We start from the raw sequence: 18,509 nt of genomic DNA on the forward strand, positions 1-18,509 counted from the left end.
ACACACATATATACACACATATACACTCACACACATATATGTATATATACATATATGTGTGTGAGTGTATATGTGTGTATATATGTGTGTGTGTATATATGTGTGTGTGAGTGTATATATATGTATATACACACACACACATATATATACACACACATATATACACACACATATATATACACACACATATATATACACACACATATATACACACACATATATATATATATATATATATATAAACTTCATACATCTAAAATTTAAAACATTCTGACCTGTAAAGGGTCGAGTGTTTGCTTCACGTCAACATCTATTTTTCACGATTCATTGCCACGCCAGAACATTTGTTTGAACCCTTTAGCAGCACGTTAAGACTGTGGTTTTCAGTGTTTTACATCATTTACACATCACACAGGAAACTATGAGCGTTAAAGTAGAAGAATAAGCAACAAAGGTCGTACACTGGGAGTAAAGTATGTGACGTGAAAGATGACTCTGTGCGTCCGCCAGAATAACCAGGCCACAAGGGGTTTCCTTCCTGTGTTCAGAGAAACGAGCTGCTGTGTTTTCACAACGCACCACAAACACGTTTCCGCTGAAGACGCCTCAGATGGAGGAGAGTCGCAAACATGTGACACCTTCGGTCACGTAACAAAAGACAAATGAATCTTCAACAATGAGGACCATTGTTAACTGTGTGTTTCTTCATCCACCATGCTGACTCAGGGTTCACCTCTTTGAACCCTGGAGGAGGAGGAGGAGGAGGCGGCGGCGGAGGAGGAGGAGGAGGCGGCGGCGGCGGCGGCAGCGGAGGAGGAGGCGGCGGCGGAGGAGGAGGAGGAGGAGGCGGTGGCGGCGGCGGAGGAGGAGGAGGAGGAGGAGGAGGAGGAGGAGGAGGAGGAGGAGGAGGCGGTGGCGGCGGCGGAGGAGGAGGAGGAGGAGGAGGAGGAGGAGGAGGAGGAGGAGGCGGCGGTGGCGGCGGCGGCGGCGGAGGAGGAGGAGGAGGAGGAGGAGGAGGAGGAGGCTCTGAGCTGGTCCTCTCCACCATGGAGAGCAAAAACTACAGTAACCATAATTAAATATAGAAATGTAGCACAATGAAGTATTAATGCATAAATAAATATGAAAATACATCTTTGGCCTCGTTCATCGCCAAAATATTTTTTTTATTTATTTATATTGTTTTATAAAAAAGTTTTATAAAAACATAAGCCTTAACCAAGTGTGTGTGTATATATGTGTGTGTGTCTGTGTGTATATATGTGTGTGTCTGTGTGTATGTATGTGTGTGTGTGTCTGTATGTATGTGTGTCTGTGTATATGTGTATGTATGTGTGTGTGTATGTGTGTGTCTGTGTATATGTGTGTCTGTATGTATGTGTGTCTGTGTATATGTGTATGTATGTGTCTGTGTATGTGTGTGTCTGTGTATGTGTGTGTCTGTGTATATGTGTGTCTGTGTGTATGTATGTGTGTCTGTGTATATGTGTGTCTGTGTATATGTGTCTGTGTGTGTGTCTGTGTATGTGTGTGTCTGTGTATATGTGTGTCTGTGTATATGTGTCTGTGTGTGTGTCTGTGTATGTGTGTGTCTGTGTATATGTGTGTCTGTATGTATGTGTGTCTGTGTATATGTGTATGTATGTGCCTGTGTATGTGTGTGTCTGTGTATGTGTGTGTCTGTGTATATGTGTGTCTGTGTGTATGTATGTGTGTCTGTGTATATGTGTGTCTGTGTATATGTGTCTGTGTGTGTGTCTGTGTATGTGTGTGTCTGTGTATATGTGTGTCTGTGTATATGTGTCTGTGTGTGTGTCTGTGTATGTGTGTGTCTGTGTATATGTGTGTCTGTGTATGTATGTGTGTCTGTGTGTATGTATGTGTGTCTGTGTATGTGTGTCTGTGTATATGTGTGTCTGTGTGTATGTATGTGTATGTGTGTCTGTGTATATGTGTCTGTGTGTATGTACGTGTGTCTGTGTATGTATGTGTGTCTGTGTATGTATGTGTGTCTGTGTGTATGTATGTGTATGTGTGTCTGTGTATATGTGTGTCTGTGTGTATGTATGTGTGTCTGTGTATGTGTGTCTGTGTATATGTGTGTCTGTGTGTATATGTGTGTGTGTCTGTATGTATGTGTGTGTCTGTGTGTGTGTGTATCACTATGGTTGTGTCCTGTTTTTTTCAGAGTAACACAGGATATGCAGGCAGTAACTTTAGTAGAACGACAAAGCAGGTTGCTGTCAAGGTGAAAACATGACCATGAGGAACGCGAGGAACACGAGGAACACGAGGAACGCGAGGAACGCGAGGAACACGAGGAACACGAGGAACACGAGGAGCATGAAGACACTCCTGTGGATCACCAGTCTGATTCTCGGTGGGTTGCTTTGATGTGGTTTAGTTCCTGTACGCTGACGATTCTCATTTATGGCACATTTTACTTTTTGAATTTGTGGCGAGCCTCTCAAAGTTCAAAGTTCATGAAGAAAGACAAAAATATCAACTATAATGATAATAATGATCATATACTGTAAAATATGTAAAGATACCAAACATAAATACAGTGAAATAAAAATAAAAATCCCACCAAAAGTAGAAGCTGTTTGTTGGTCTTTGGGTTTTCAAGGATACTTTGAGACTCCGTGAGCAGAGCGAGCCGCCTTGACCTCAGCGAGGGCTCCGCCGGCTGCAGGCGCCACCGGACCGCCGAGCTCTGGGCTCATTCGTGTTAATGAAAGTATTTAATCTTGTTGCTGGTCTGTAAACTTCAAAAGCCAGAATGTGAGAACTCTGATTTTGTTTTCTTGAACCTGTGACGCCCGACCCGGTGCAGACGACCTTACAGCCCCAACTACCCTGTGGGTGGAAGCAGCAGCCACCCCGTAACGTCAGATTGTCCCATTCTCACTAACACCGTATCTCTGGACTGCCAATTTGCCAAAATTCATGGAAGACAGTAAAAATGCCCACCAGAACTGAAGGACGACTTCAGAAATAATCGGGGTTAAAGGTTAAGGCCACTGTGACAAACAGCCATTGTGTAGTTTTCAACAGAGGTGGCGCGTTCCTTCTTGTCTGATGTCACGTTCAAAGGTGTACATTTGTGTGCTTCTGTGTGAGGAGAGAATATCTGATCTGCGTGTATATTTATGAATAAAGTGATTCAGTAACTGTTTGATATGAAAGCGGCTCCGCAGGATTGCAGGCTCGTTTCATTTGCTGCCGCTGGTTTTTCCAGGTGTGAGCAGCGACAAGGATGCTGTGTTTGTGTACAGCCTCATCGGAGGTGATGCCCTCCTGCCGTGCACTCACCTGGGCCTCCCTAACTGCACCTCCATCTCCTGGGAGTTTTACCATGGCAAGCTTGTGTGGACCAAACAAGAAGTGAGCTGGGGGCAGGAGCACCAAGACGCCAGCCACATCTCCATCACATCCAACTGCTCCCTCAGGCTCCACGTCCTCAGGGGCAGTGATGCTGGCACCTACTACTGCCAGCTCCGTGGAGACGCAATCTCTCGTGTCTACCTCTCGCTCCTCTCCATCACCCCGTCCTCAGCCATCTTTGACCTGCAGCCTGGCGGAACCCTCATCCTGACCTGCGTTCTCTTCACTTACTTTGATCCCGGGAACTGCAAGTACTCCAACGTGTTAAACGTCAGCTGGGTGGCTGAGGACGGCACCGAGCTGCCTGACAACAGAAGGTCAGTTTTCCAGTGAATGTCCTGACGCTCCCATGACATCAATGTCTGTGGAATGAGAGAATATCTTCAAATTGTGGCACAACTGGCCACTGCACAGGTCAAGGTTATCATCAGCTCATTATGCATGTAATATATTGAAGTTTTCCACCCAGGTACAAGCTGACAGTTCACTCCCGATGCAACATCTCGCTGGTCATCGGACTCCAGAAGGACGACCACAACAGGAGGTGGCGGTGTCAGGTGAACACTGAAACCAGCAGCCCAGTGTTCCTGGACTTCATCTCTGCATTTCCCTTCCAAAGTCCTCCCAGCGCTCAGAGCCGGCCACCTGCCGCCACCGGGGACTGTCCAGCCCTGCTGCTCGTCAGCCACATTGTGCTCTGTGTGGCTCTACCTGTCATGGTGATGGTGGTGGGAATCTTCACGTGGCGAGCAGACCGCAGGAGGACCAAAACAACTCCTGCTTTGTAATTAGATTGCTGCTGTTGTGTTTGCATGTAGAGATCTGAAGTCGTTGCCTTTTTATTTTATTTCATCTTACCCCCCCCCCCCCCCCCCCCAAAATGGAGTTACTTTAGAATCTTTGTAGCGGAATCAAACAGAGCAGGTTCACAGTACATTTAGAAGCCCCCAGTGGCACCACTGCTGCCCCCCATCTCCTCCAGCTCCTGGGATCTGTCCAGCTCCTGGGATCTGTCCATCTCCTGGGATCTGTCCAGCTCCTGGGATCTATCCAGCTCCTGGGATCTATCCAGCTCCTGGGATCTGTCCAGCTCCTGGGATCTGTCCAGCTCCTGGGATCTGTCCAGCTCCAGCACCAGTTAGTCAGGCTGGTTCTGGAATGATCGTAGCTTCGGCTCTGTAATAATACTAAAAAAACTATGTATATAAACTCCGATGCAGGTTGTTTGTGTTCCTAATTCATAAAATACTACATGTAATTTCTAATAAAATGTCCCCGTACATCTGATGCAGGCTCGCTAGAGTCAGTATGTGGACAGTAATTGACTAGATTCATTATTTGACATTTTTGTCTGTTAGTTTTGACTATTTGTACTTGATTAATTTACAGTGTATTTTTAACCACCTCAATTAAGAATGGGGAACTGAACTCTCAACTGCTCTACAGGTACTTCAGACTGCATTAGCATCACTCACTCACTCATTTCACCTTTACTAAGATCTTTATGCTGCCGAGCAAACATAATATGGTCTTCGCCAGAAGTACCTTCTGGCTCAGGCCCGAACAAACAAAAAACAATGAATTCAAAATGATGCACTGCTTCATAAGCATTTGATTTCCCATCTCATCTCTGTTGGCCGACTTCAGCGTCTGTGGTCATCTCAGATGGAATTTGGATTGTTCTCATTTTTATTCTGGAACACATGATAGATCCCGACTTTGCTTTGACTCAAGTTACTTATGCGATGAGGACAACGTCGGTGTTTGTTTGTTTTTACGAAGTACGAAGGTGAGTGATTTTGTTTTTAATTATTATTAGTATGAGTATTATAACTCTGGACATGACAACAATTTACCAAACGCGTTTTGCTTTACTCGCCGAACTACGGAAGCCGAAAGGGGCAGGTTTGAGTTGCGATTCGGTAGGATAGCTTCGTCTTTTCCATCCTGAACATGGCAGCACATCTGAAAAAGCGAGTTTATGAGGAGTTTTCCAAAGTTGTGCAGGTGGGCAATACTTCCATCTCATCATGAGCCAGAAACACAAACCCGGACGGAACTGAGAAGTCGAGAGTGAACGAACGAGCCGGCTGGCAATGCTAATGGCTAATGTAACCTTAGCTAGCCCAGAGCGGCGACGTCTTTGGTGGCTCTTAGGTTCGTTATCGTTATCAACAGCTAATTCAAAATGAGTTCACGTTTATTGAAACGTAGTCGAACCGTTAAACTGCAGTTAGCGGTAGCAACGTTACACGGTGACTCACCAAATACCCGAGAAGGTTTCATCCTTCTATTTTTCAAGCCGTGATGGTGGAATCTGTTTGCTCCTCTAATGTGCTTCAGCATCACCCTCCATTATAACTATTAGATGAAATCAACCCAGTCCTCAACAAACAGTTTAACATAACCTGACATTCGAATCCTCTAGACAGGAGGCTGTTCTCCAGCGATGCTGATGGGGCAGGTTTTCAGGCTGCAGGAGCAAGAGAGTCTCCAGCCTGGCCTGTGAGGGGCTTCCTGTGTTAGTCTGGACGGAGGGTTCCCAGCTTCACATCAGTTCGTCTTGAGTTCCCCCTACGTTGTTGTCAGTGTCCGTTCTGAGCTGGGCTGCGTGTTTTAGAGTGACTTTGAACATCTTCTGATAGCTTACATGCCCCGAACAGATTTTTTTCTCTGTTGCTTAAGACCAGGCAAGAAGGAGAAAAGGCCATATCACAACGCCCAGAAGCCTCCTATCATTAACGATGCATATCACGAGACTTGCAATGGTATATGAGAATCAGGTGCCAGATAAATCCAGCGATGTTCATCAAATTCTCCTGCATCTTAATGAGAAGGGTGATGCTGAAAATGTGGATTTCAGCTGACATGTCAGACATTTGGGAGATCTTTTCCTGCCCTCTCTTTGCTTGTTAGCACCAACTCAGCGGCAAATTCCTGTCATTTTTTCTGATAATCAAAAGAAATCCACAATATGCTATAACATGTAGTTGGAGGTTTGGTCTGATCAGAAAAGGACACAAAATCATAAGGAGATTTGTCCCACTGACAGATTCCTCATGAAGAAACTCCAGCTAAGAAGTTGCGTCTGTCCAAACCCAGTAAGTCTGCAGCGCTGCACATCGACCTCTGTAAGGCCACCAACTCTACTGACGCGCTGCAGTACCTGCTGCAGTTTGCACGCAAGCCGGTGGAGGCGGAGAGCGTGGAGGGTGTGGTCAGGATCTTGTTGGAGCACTACTACAAGGTAAAAAGCTGGAGTGAGTGAATTTTAGGGATTTGTACTTGTATAACTCAACTTCTCAGCATCGTAGACGTACACCCACTTGTTTCCTTTAGGAGACGGATAACTCAGTGAGGCTGAAGATCGCCTCTCTGCTGGGTCTGCTGTCCAAAACTGAGGGCTTCAGCCCTGACTGCATTGTGGACGACGCCATCAACACAATTAACAGTGAGAGTGAGTCAAGCTCCTGCACGTACACACAAGATTCTGTATGTTGGTCCTCGCCGCTGTAAAGAGCAAAAACTGCAATAACCATAACTAAGTACTGTGTAGAAATGTAGCAATGCAGAAGAAAGTATAAATGCATAAATTAATGTAAAAATACATCTTTTTTCATTGCCAAAATTTATTTATGTACTTATTTATCCATCTATTAACTCTGTGTGTGTGTGTGTGTGTGTGTGTGTGTGCGTGTGTGTGCAGAATCTCATCAGGTCCTCGCCCAGCTGCTGGACACGCTGCTGCTCATTGGTACACAACTGCCCGAGAGTCCCTCCCTTAGACAGAGGCTTATAGAGGTGGCCTGCAAGGTGACACACACAAACACACACACGCACGCACATTCAGAGTTTTCTCTCCACTCAGGCTCAAGCCTCCCCCATCTCTCTTTTCTCCCCTCAGCACCTGTCTGATACACACTTTGGAGTGAGGAACAAGTGTCTGCAGCTGCTAGGGTGTCTCGGCATTGTGGACACTGTCCTGAACAAAGACAGCGAGGGCCCGGGGACATCTATAGGTGTGTAGCATGGAACATTTATAGACACCGATGGGTGATGTAGGAGGTGTAGGGAGGGGGCCACGTCAGAGGAGCTTCGGTGTACTGTTATTTTATGTGACAGATGCCCGTATTTGAGAGAGCTGAGCTATAATGCTGCACATTAGTTATCGCATCACCCGCTGGCAACAGGAAATGATGAAAGCAGTGCTCTTTGGTGAATGACAGTTGGAAAAGGAAACGCAGGAGCAGACCAGGGCACAGGTCTTTAGAGAAGGCTTGACGTGCCTTTATTAACTGCAGGAGGAGTGAGGGACGTCCAGAGTATCATCAGCGACTACTTTGGAGACCAGGACCCTCGAGTTCGCACCGCAGCCCTCAAAGCTATGGTGAGAATCTGCTGACGCCTTGGAGACTCAAGCAGCTTCACACTCAGGAACTCCACATTATGATGTTGTCATCCACAGAGAGAAAATGTTTCTGAGTAACTTGGCTAGTGTGATTGTGTGTGTGTGTGTGTGTGTGTGTGTGTGTGTGTGTGTGTGTGGTGTGAGTGTTGACTGGTGGCGGTTCATTGAAGGAGGGAGGTGCTGGACCTGCTCTACTTGGTGCCACACAAATAAAACTGACCTGACTTGACTCTCTTTACTGTTGCTTTCCAGCTGCAGCTGCATGAGAGAGGAATGAAAATTCATCAGATCATCTATGATCAGGTAAGAGAATTTACTGAGATATCAAATGAAAAAAGACTCCGGGGACAGAGTTCCAGAATGACAGCCAAACGGGGTGGTATAGTCAAAGTGAAAGAGGCTCACACCAATTCATAGAACAATCACACTCTTATGTTCTAATATGAGAGGGCGTGTAAGTGTGTGTATGTGTGTGTATGTGTGTGTATGTGTGTGTATGGGATGCGACCCTGACATCCTCTGTTTGCTTGGTTGGGTTATTTTTCCTCGGCAACAGCCAGAACGGAACAATCCATTCTGCACCCCTACATCTTAACTAGCTGGTACCAGGAAAGGCCACTTGAAACCTGTGTGTGTGTGTGTGTGTGTGTGTGTGTGTGTGTGTGTGTGTGTGTGATTTTTGCAGGCCTGCAGGTTGCTGGCAGACGATTATGAGCAGGTTCGCTCTGCAGCAGTACAGATGGTTTGGGTGCTCAGCCTGTTGTACCCAGAAAGGTGAGAAGATCCTTGTGGTTGGAGTGATGTTCTGTGTGTGTGTGTGTGTGTGTGTGTGTGTGTGTGTGTGTGTGTGTGTGTGTGTGTGTGTGCGCCGCTCTCCAGCAACAACTGAAAAACAACAATCAAGTTGAAAGTCATGTGAATGTGTATTAGTAATATGTGTAATAGTAACTGTTTACACTCCAACTTCTACAGCATATCTCTTTGGATTCATAAGTTAACCTTCATGTGTCCTTTAGTGTCAAAATGTCTGTTTTCCTCACTCCAGTCTCTTCTATCATATCAGTCACTTTGATCTTCTATTTATTTGTTAAGGTTCTGTATGAGAATGGACCAACTGCATTTGATTTGTCTGCTTTCTCTCTGTCCAATCAGCATTGTGCCCATCCCATCTTCCAATGAGGAGATACGACTAGTTGATGATGCATTCGGGAAGATCAGTCACATGGTCAGCGATGGTTCCTGGATGGTGCGCGTGCAGGCTGCTAAAACCCTGGTGAGGAAGCAGAGTTGTAGAGTCGTGTGGGTCTGACTGTTTCAGCCCTCATGTTTCTGAACACCTGCGTCACTCACCCAGTTTTTTATCCAAGTTTTAACACAATTTTCAGCAAAATGGCAAAAGAACCCCTAAAATGAAACCATATCTGGCAGCTTGACAACAAAGATGCTGGAGAGGTCGTATGGATGATGAAGCAAATCACCTCCACATCTTAAGGAGTTGTTGAGATTCATTTATTTTGGAGGAATATCTGTAAGTGTCTACAGCAAATTCTTGGACAACAGATCCCACCATCATGTTTCATTCTCTGTTTGGGTGACGTACCAGGAGGGATGACACACAGTGATAAATAATAATAAAAGAAAAATAATTAAAAAGCAATAACTTGGAAATGGCTTCAAAATGACCCACCTACTGTGGATGAATGGCTCGGAATTGTTGAACCGATCCGTTAGACGGCTAAAAAGCGATTTGTACGCGGCAAGATGGTTAAAATGGACAGCTTTTTTGTCCATGCGAGAACAAGCGATGGTTTATTTTCTCCCTCCTGCCTCTAATCCAGTGGTTCTCAAACTTTTTCTGTCATTCCCCCTTTGGAGGAAGAAGAATTTTCATCCCCCCCCCCCCCCCCACGCCAATTTTTTTGACAAAAGAGGCCAAGTTTAACTTTATTGACCTGTTAAAAATTACAAACATTCCTTCTGTTTTTCAGAACTAGAAAAAATGAAATAAAATGTGTTTCATCCCTGTCAAATATCTCTCCATTTTAAAAACAGACCTGACAACAGTTGCTATGAAAGAGGTTTAAAGCGCGTTTAGGTTCCGCCGCGATAAAAATTCCGACGTCCAAACATGAGTTCCTCCCCTCTTCCCCCCGGTGAGGGGAGGAACTCATGTTTGGACGTCGGAATTGTTTTCGCGGTGGAACCATAAACAAAGCGAATGGTGAGGGGGAAATGTTTGGACGTCGGGTGACTCGCGCCCCCCCTGGGACGCCTCGGCGCCCCCACACACTTTGAGAAACACTGCTATAATAAGACCACCCCGACTGCTCCCGTCTGTCCAAGACCAATTTAATAAACGCTGATGTGACCTATAGAAGTGTTGTAATGAAGACATGGCAACAACTGCTCGGTACTGTGACTGTTATATCTGTACGATGTGCTGTTGTTAAAAAGATAAAGAAAAACTAAGTATAAAAAAAAGGCAAAAGAAAAATCAGAATTTATGTTCAACTTATTTCATAATTATTACATTGAAAAATAAAATATCTAAAATGTGTTCATGGAAACTGTTACTTTCCACACGTTGTGACAGCACTCTGTCACGGTTGGTTACGATGGCATAGATCTTGAACCACATCAAAGCTTAATTTCTGTGATTATTTTATTGAAAAAGGAAAGAAGATCCATGTTTTTTCAACGTGCCCAAAAATGTGACCAGTACTGGAAAAGTGTCCACTGTGACACAATTTGAACCATCGACATGTTTACCTCTGCTGTGACCTGCAGTTCAGACCAGTTTGACCTGAGTTTCTGTCACAGGACGGTTGGTCTCAGCTGAGGATTTTAGCTGAGGCACATTTAGGGTGAAGTGATGATGAAATGTCCAGATTTGAAGCCCACATTAGGTCGTTTCTTTCCTGAGCGGTGTGATATCTTCCAAAACAAGAGTTTGTTGATGAATTGTCTTTGTGCCATTGTCAGGGTTCGATGCTGCTGGTCAGTCCTCACTTCCTGGAGCAAACCTTAGATAAGAAGCTGATGTCAGACCTCAGGGTGAGTCGCTGCAGTATGTTGATGAGAAAAATCTAAGTTCTTTAGCTTAATATAATGTCATCCTGAGCCAGACCTATTCACCTCTCACTGTCTGTGTCCAGAGGAAGCGTACAGCACATGAACGTGCCAAAGAGCTCTTTGCATCGGGAGAATTCTCATCTGGCAGAAAGTGGGCCGACGACGCCCCCAAGGAGAAATTGGACACGAACACTGTTAACCTCATCGCCTCAGGCGCCTGTGGGGCCTTCGTCCATGGGCTGGAGGATGAGATGTTTGGTACGGGAAACAAGGCACAACTTGAATCTGGTCCAGATGTAAATGGCACAGACCAAACCACGTATCCATTCTTTTGGTTTAGAGTTAAGTAGCAACTGTTGTTGGTATTTTTCAGCTTTTTCTGATTGGATGAGTCCATCTGGCTGTTTTTAGTATTTTTTGCTCATTTAAAAGACAGAGACCCTCCTCTGGGGAGCTGACAACCACACTGGCTAGTTTAGCACAGTGAATGGTAGTGGGTGGGAAGTGTTAGCATCAACTAGATCAGCTTCAGGGTGTTGCTTCGCCCAGGTGTCATCCTCCTCATCCTCTCACAAAGTTGGCCTTAATTCGTGGTGTGTCAAATCACTGCGCAGTCAGGAAAGTAGTTCCTGATGTGCCTGATTCTAAAATCATTTTAAGTTGTTGCCAACACTTGCCAACTTCTACCGGTCATTGTGCTAAGCTAACTCGCGTGGGTCTCAGGTCCTGGGAGAAGGGTCTCTACTTGTCTTGTTTGGCTCTGGGGATGATGGGCAATAAGCGTATTTCCCAGTTGTAGACTTTTCCTAGAAGTTGGTTTGTTCCTTTAATGAGCTAAATAATTAATCTTAAAACTGTGCACAAATAGGAACAGGCAGTTGATCAGAAAACAACTACTGTACTGCATACTTTTACATCGGCCCTTCTGTAGGTTTCTAATTGTTTTACAGTCGTTTCCTTCGTTGATTTGACTGCTTTCAGTTGTTCTCTCCCTCTTTATTCCAGAGGTCCGTATTGCTGCAGTGGAGGCGCTCTGCCAGCTGGCGCGGTCGTCTCCCAGTTTTGCCGAAAAGTGTCTGGATTTCCTCGTCGACATGTTCAACGATGAGATCGAGGAAGTGAGGCTGCAGTCCATCCATGTGCTGAGAGAAATCTCCACCCATATAACACTGAGAGAAGACCAGCTGGACACTGTGCTGGCCGTGTTGGAGGTACACACACACACACACACACACACACACACACACACACACACACACACACACACACACACACACACACACACACTAAATGAAGGCAGTTGCACCAGACCTTCTCTTGGTTCTGCTTAGTTGAGGATTAAAGTTCAAGTTTTCACTCGCTGATGATGCCCTCTTCTCTCCAGGACTCGTCTCGGGACATCAGAGAGGCTCTCCATGAGCTACTTTGTTATACCAATGTCTCCACGAAAGAGTGTATCCAGCTGGCTCTGCTGGAGCTGCTGAAGAACCTCAACAAGTACCCATCCGACCGCAACTCCGTCTGGAAGTAAGTGTCTGTACTGAACTCATTATGTTGCAGGTCTATGAGCCGTGTTTTAGGGCCTCTGAGTGGGAATCATTTGATGATATGAGACCGATCCATCGGTCGGGCCCTAATGGTGAAATTTCTGTCTTCCATCAGGTGTCTGAAATTTCTGGGATCCCGCCACCCAACACTGGTTTTACCACTAGTTCCTGAGCTGCTCAGCACACACCCGTATTTTGACACACCAGAACCTGACATGGACGATCCAGCCTGTATCCCTCTCACTCACAAGCTGTCATTGTGTAGAAACTCAATCACAGGTCGCCACACGAGTGCGCGGCCACTTGTGTCGTTTTTTTCTTTTTTTTTTGGTACATATTTCCATTAGTTTGTTCCAAGCGGTCAGTCAGAACAGGGCAGCTTCTGGTTACAATGAGCTCAGTTTTCCTAAATTTCATGTTTTCAGTTTAAATCTGTCTAAACTCTCTGGCTGCAATTATTTGTTGGTATCGCACAGGTGTCTGCTGCTCTGGGCCTGTAAACTCTTAACTTTCTTGACTCGATGATGTCAGATATTGCAGTTTTGGTGTTGGTGTTCAATGCCGCCAAGTCCTGTCCCACCATGCCGGCGCTGTTCTCCGACCACACCTTCAGACACTATGCCTACCTGAGGGACAGCCTGTCACACCTGGTCCCACCACTCAGAGTAAGAACTGAGATAGTCCCTGGCTTTAAACAGCTCGATGATGTCATTAAACTGACGCCGACGCCAATACAAATGAAAAATGCCAAAATCGGCCTCATATATCAGTCGATCCCTATTATGAACAGCAGCAACAGCTCAAGTCAGCAACTAGAGCCTCTGATAGGCTCAGGTCCATCATGCGAGAAAAATTTCAAAAGCACATGGACGTGCTTAGGGCTAACCTTTCCGCCCGTCTCCTGTTTGTACTGGTTTGTGTAGTTGCCAGGCAGGAAGCAGGTGCATGGGTTGGACTCGGCCAACTCTGGTTGTGCATCGAGTTCTGTGGAAGCTGCTCAACTCTTCCTTCAGCAAAGTTTGAACAGAATCAGCACCATCCAGAACCTGGAAACCCCTGGAGCCCAGGACCTGCTCATCTTCACCATACGGTATACACGCACACACACACACACACACACACAATGAATCGTTGATGGACTGATGAGACTCATTGACAGGTTTGTTTTCTTCCTCCTTCTGTTGTGGCAGTGACCTGCAGCGGTTGGGGGAGCTGCAGACTGAGCTCGCTGGGGCAGCAGACTTCTGCGCTACATACCTGCGCTGCCAGCTACTGCTCATGAAGGTGTTACTGCAGTATTACAGCACTCTGTGGGATTTCTTTCTTTTGTTTAAAGTTGTACCCATGTTGATGCTGCATCCTTCAGCCTCAGTGATGAGTGTCACAACTACGGCCTCTGCAGTTTTGTCCAGTTCACTCGTACTGTGAGAGCTTGTCAGCTTGTGTGAATGAGATGGACTATTTTCATTTTTCTGTTCAGTTCAGGAGCTGCAGCTCTGCTGTTTCACTCATTCACACGTCGATGTTGGCAAACATTCGTAACATGAATATCTTAACTGCTACTTATTTCACCACTTTAACGAGCTGATGGGCTCATTTTGCCACCTGTACACGTCAAAGACCCTGTGCTTTTCAGTTGTTCGGACACACACGGCCAGAGCTGCTTTTTACAATGTCTGCTTTCTGTCACTTCAAAAAAGAAACTGACAAACCTGCCACCCACACTGCTGTCGTTTGAGTGTCACTGAGATTGTGCTGAAAACAAGAGCATGAAACACCTTTTAGTCGCATGTGTGATGTTTGAAATGCATAGATATCCCAGCATGGCGCAGGCACCAGTCACTCTGTGTGGGTGAGATCCCAAATGGTTTCACTGACGGTTTTTATGGAAAGAATTAATGGTAGTGGAACGTCACTTTTCAAACTACTATGAAAGATTTGCATATGCCGACACCATTTGAAGAACTTCTTTTTATATAAAATGAATTAAAACCTTATCAGAAGTGAGAGGCCACTTTTACATTCAGGCTGGGACAACTAGTGTGGCCGACGACAACGAAGCTAACAGATGGAGAGATTCATAAGATCTGAAGCTTTTGAGAGGTTTTAGACGTTGTTTCTTTGTCATTAATTCATACTTCGTTCAAATCAGAGCCATGCTGAAGTTTCTGCTGCATCTCTTGACCTCCTCAGGCTCTGCAGGAGAAGCTGTGGAACATGGCCGTCCCTCTCTGCCTCAAACAGAACGTCACAGCTACCTCAGCGGCTCAGCAGGTCGGTTCACGCTGGCGTCAGCGTCACTGCGCTTGGGGGATCACTGAAGGTGAATGCATCCGTCTGAATGTGTTTGTAGATCCTGGAGGAAACATACAAGCTGGAGTTCATGTACAGCGGGCTGGAAAGCAGGCAGGTGGCCACCATACATCACGTTCGCCTCCAGGCCAAAGCCCTACAGCTCATTCTGAGTGCTCGGACCAGGCAAGGGTCGGTAAACACACCCTCACCCTAGACAATAGCACCGTCAGATACAGAACTCTAGGGGCCAGTTGTTTTGCTCCTGATCCCAGTCTGATCCTTCAATGCTGAGCGTCAGGTGATCTGGTGATCTGGTGATCTGATATGCTACTACACAGTTGCACAGTACCCATTTCAAGTAGGCCTACGTTAAAATGTTTTTCTCCCTCCTTTTAAGCCTCTTCTAAAAACTCACAAACTTTGGAATTGTTTTGTCTTGTATCTTCATTCTATTTGTTGATATGTAGTTTTTTTAATCCTCAGGTTAGATCCTCTCATCAGCAGCTGTGAGAAGTTTCTGCAGGACGTTGAGTCTTTTCAGAGGTTAGTGTGTGTATCACTCAAGCTTACAAGGCCGGCTTGAGCAGGACTGCTGATCAGAACACTTCTGTGTCCAAGGGCAGACGTTTCTTCTCACTGTAAGATGGACAGAATTCTCGAGCAGTTCCTGAAATTTTCTTGAGAGGTATTGAGGAAATCCTCACTTCCATTGTAGTTACATAACTTTCCTCCCCACGTGTTTCCTGGAACCCTCAGGTTGTTTCTAACAGAGCTGCCCCACCTCCAAGACAGTTTTGTGGAGAAGCTGCTGGAACTTTTCCCCCGGCTGTCGTCTTGTAAGCCAGTGGAGCTGGTGAAGATCCTCCAGACGACGCTCCGACAGAGTGGCCTGCTGCAGCTGCGACTACCTGAACAGGTAAAAAAGATGAGCGAGGGCAGTGTGAAGTGTTTTTCTGCCCAATGACACCATTCCCTTTTGTCCTGCTGATTGACAGATCCATCGGGCAACGGCCAACATCATTGAACCAACAGGGGAGTCCGACAACCCACTGAGGTTCACATCCGGCCTGGTGGTGGCGCTAGACATTGATGCCACACTAGAGCACGTGCAGGACCCCCAGACCACTGTCAAAGTACAGGTCAGGTTCATGCGCAACTAAATCATTGAGTTTCGGCTCCTTGTTGACCTCACTTTCCTGTCCTGGTTGACTCTCACAGCTCTCATAGTGGCGTCTGACCACAGCAGAGACGAAGCTCTCAAAAATGTGCGTGAACAGCAGCACTTTTAGCGTCCAAAGAGACAAATATTTCCCTGTGGAGACAAACCAACGAGGGCTTCTTGTGTGTACCTGGCTTGAAAAAACATGTTCTGTGTGAAAGGGTACTGATGCCCTTGAAGTTGTGTGTCAGGACCTGTCGGTCACAGTGGTTCTGCCTGGCAGGTCCTGTATCCAGATGGCCAGAGTCATGTGATCCATCCAAAACCTGGAGACTTCAGAAGACCAGGACCTAACAGACACCGCCTCATCACACAGGTCTACCTGTCTCACAGTGCCTGGACAGGTCAGTATCTTACACGTCTGACTTGTTGTTTCTCAGCCGCCTGTTTCTGACCTCTCCTCCACTCGTAGAGCCGTCTCAGATTGAGGTGCGCCTCCTGCTGGCCTACAGCTCCTCTTCAACCTCCCTCTCCTCGTCTTCCATGGCCTCCAAGCTGGTGTGGAGTGACAGCAGCGACAGCCTGCCCCCAGCCGAGGCTTCTGTTGAGGGAACCATTCCGTTTAGCAAAACCGTCAAAGTCTACATTATGCCAAAACCTGCCCGACGCTAAGGACTGAAGACTATCGGGACTGAACCTGAACGCCACCTCATCAGGGTGTCACAACACGTGTGTTCACAATAAGTGTATGAAAGATGTAATGCCATGTTTTAAAATTTGGCAGCATGCCTTCAGATAATTCTGGGTTAGATTGTGTATATTTCATTTGTGTTTCAAAATTGTTTCTTATAAAACTTTTTGAAAGTAAACCATGGAGTTGATTTAAAATGTCCTTTTTTGCAATGCAAAACAAGCAGAATTGCGTTCAGCTCATGGAATGATTGTTCTGTACTTATCTGACAGGAACCACTGTGAGGGAAGTGCTCTGACTGTGCATCATCCCCTCCAAAGGTGTTCACAATATTGACTGTCAGCAGGGTTATTCTCAGGCATCCCTCAGACACAGTGGGCCTGAGGAGGAAGTCTTCACTTTCTTTAACAACATCATCGGGTTTTTATTTGTTTCTTCCCGAACCCTTTTAGCCTGAAGGTGCTGGACTGGTGCTGGGAGGTTTGGCTCATCTAAAAAAAGAGTAGCTCAACGAGTGTAACACCTACGTGTTTGAGCCGGGGCTCGATGGAGGCAGACTGACTGTTCAAAGATTGTGGCCTCTGCTATGGCTCGATAAGATGTTATAAACCAAAGGAAACATACATTTTTATGCTTAACTTCCATCCCTCCATCTTCTCCCTCTCCTCCTGTTGAGGGTGGTGGGGGTGGAGCCTATCCCAGCAGCCTTCCCCCTGGACAGGTCACCAGTCCATGGCAGGGCCAACACATAGAGACAGACAACCATTGGCTCTCCCAGCCACGCCTACGGTCAATTTAGAGTCTGGATTAACCTGGTCCCTCTTGATGTCTTTGGACTGTGGAGGAAGCTGGAGTACCAGAGAGAACCCAGCAGGAACAGGGAGAACATGGAGACTCACCCAGAAAGACCCCGTGCTGCAGCCGGGGCTCCACCCACAACCTTCTTGCTGGGGGGCCACAGGGAGGACCACTGCTCCACCCACAACCTTCTTGATGGGGGCCACAGTGAGGACCGCTGCTCCACCCACAACCTTCTTGCTGGGGGGCCACAGGGAGGACCACTGCTCCACCCCTGCAGCCCTATGCTTAATTTATTTTTTCTTAATTTGCTTCTAGATTAGACAGCATAGTTGACCTAAGTTTCAGTCCTGGCATTAGTGGATCAACTCCTGGACTGAAACTTAGGTCAGGATAAAACCAGGTCAAGTTCATATTTGACAACTTAAACAGGGAATCCTGACTTTCTGTCCAGGGGAACATCGACACCCAGGCTTTGGGGTGGACACTTACATTCAATGAGTTCTGGGGGACTGGAATCACATCACATCCCCGCTTCACGATGCCTGAGGCACCGTCCTCTTGTGTGTGTAAATTGTCTGTTAAATGTCTTGATTTTGGTGGCCAGTGTTGTTTGTTTTGTTTTTCAAGTTGCTAATCATGTCTAGAAAATGTTCCTAGTAGTTTATGTCACCAGCACTGGGAAAAGGCTGTGAGAGAACTGGAGGATACCATGAGGTGGAAACAGAAACAGTCACGTGATGGAAACTACACACACACACATATACAGTATATAATGTAGGGTTAGGGTTATATATAATGTCCCCCTCAGCTCTGACACGCCCATGTTGGTGGCTAATGCAATGCTAACGCTTGGTCATTAGCCTGCTGTTCTTAATTGAAGCTGCTTTTTCTTACATGTTGAGTAGAAACATTTCAAACCGACTGTGGAAAACAGGACAATAAAAGATAATTTGTTGTTTCCATTGATGATGTGGTGTCTTATTTTTCTTTAATACCATTGACAAACAAATGTAATTCTCGATTACGTGTCTCGTTAAGCAACTGCGCATGCGTGGTTTTGAACGTGGGCACGAGCGTTTTGGAAGGACACCTTCTCCAGTCAAATCAGGATATTCCTGAGTTCACTTTTACACTAGTTACTATTTACCC

The 18,509-nt window shown here is 46.1% G+C and overlaps 2 protein-coding genes across 4 annotated transcripts; both read left to right on the plus strand.

The window, feature by feature from the left end:
* The first annotated feature begins 1,030 nt into the window (after positions 1 to 1,030).
* LOC147255236 (uncharacterized) lies at positions 1,031 to 4,665 on the plus strand. 2 transcript variants are annotated; one of them, XM_086217008.1, is made up of 4 exons: positions 1,031 to 1,065; positions 2,189 to 2,380; positions 3,242 to 3,704; positions 3,857 to 4,665. In XM_086217008.1, the coding sequence occupies exons 2-4, from the start codon at positions 2,257 to 2,259 to the stop codon at positions 4,173 to 4,175; spliced, it is 906 nt and encodes a 301-aa protein (XP_086073134.1). In that variant the 5' UTR covers positions 1,031 to 1,065; positions 2,189 to 2,256; the 3' UTR covers positions 4,176 to 4,665. The 2 variants fall into 2 exon arrangements, with proteins under 2 accessions (XP_086073134.1, XP_086073133.1); XM_086217007.1 differs by lacking the exon at positions 1,031 to 1,065 and having other exon boundaries at positions 1,109 to 2,380.
* A 579-nt stretch (positions 4,666 to 5,244) lies between these two features.
* ints4 (integrator complex subunit 4) lies at positions 5,245 to 16,737 on the plus strand. Of its 2 annotated transcripts, none has more exons than XM_086217001.1 (24): positions 5,245 to 5,394; positions 6,440 to 6,634; positions 6,727 to 6,844; positions 7,094 to 7,200; positions 7,292 to 7,406; positions 7,689 to 7,774; positions 8,048 to 8,098; positions 8,481 to 8,569; positions 8,948 to 9,068; positions 10,778 to 10,849; positions 10,951 to 11,125; positions 11,873 to 12,078; positions 12,252 to 12,394; positions 12,530 to 12,645; positions 12,946 to 13,079; positions 13,338 to 13,504; positions 13,605 to 13,698; positions 14,608 to 14,688; positions 14,768 to 14,898; positions 15,193 to 15,252; positions 15,466 to 15,625; positions 15,705 to 15,848; positions 16,152 to 16,272; positions 16,341 to 16,737. In XM_086217001.1, the coding sequence occupies exons 1-24, from the start codon at positions 5,341 to 5,343 to the stop codon at positions 16,538 to 16,540; spliced, it is 2,940 nt and encodes a 979-aa protein (XP_086073127.1). In that variant the 5' UTR covers positions 5,245 to 5,340; the 3' UTR covers positions 16,541 to 16,737. The 2 variants fall into 2 exon arrangements, with proteins under 2 accessions (XP_086073127.1, XP_086073128.1); XM_086217002.1 differs by having other exon boundaries at positions 14,768 to 14,820.
* The last annotated feature ends 1,772 nt before the right edge of the window (positions 16,738 to 18,509 follow it).

Source organism: Aulostomus chinensis, chromosome 10 (assembly GCF_037954235.1).
Source record: "Aulostomus chinensis isolate RoL2024-O1b breed Wild chromosome 10, RoL_Achi_v1.0, whole genome shotgun sequence".
NCBI lineage: Eukaryota > Metazoa > Chordata > Actinopteri > Syngnathiformes > Aulostomidae > Aulostomus > Aulostomus chinensis.

Excerpts from the sequence above, each read along its gene's own strand:
- LOC147255236 (XM_086217008.1), top strand. The coding sequence starts at position 2,257 with ATGACCATGAGGAACGCGAGGAACACGAGGAACACGAGGAACGCGAGG. Across the intron at positions 2,381-3,241 it reads GATCACCAGTCTGATTCTCG|GTGTGAGCAGCGACAAGGAT; the intron begins GTGGGTTGCTTT and ends TGGTTTTTCCAG. Across the intron at positions 3,705-3,856 it reads GAGCTGCCTGACAACAGAAG|GTACAAGCTGACAGTTCACT; the intron begins GTCAGTTTTCCA and ends TTTTCCACCCAG.
- ints4 (XM_086217001.1), top strand. The coding sequence starts at position 5,341 with ATGGCAGCACATCTGAAAAAGCGAGTTTATGAGGAGTTTTCCAAAGTT. Across the intron at positions 6,635-6,726 it reads TGTTGGAGCACTACTACAAG|GAGACGGATAACTCAGTGAG; the intron begins GTAAAAAGCTGG and ends TGTTTCCTTTAG. Across the intron at positions 14,899-15,192 it reads AGTGCTCGGACCAGGCAAGG|GTTAGATCCTCTCATCAGCA; the intron begins GTCGGTAAACAC and ends TTTAATCCTCAG.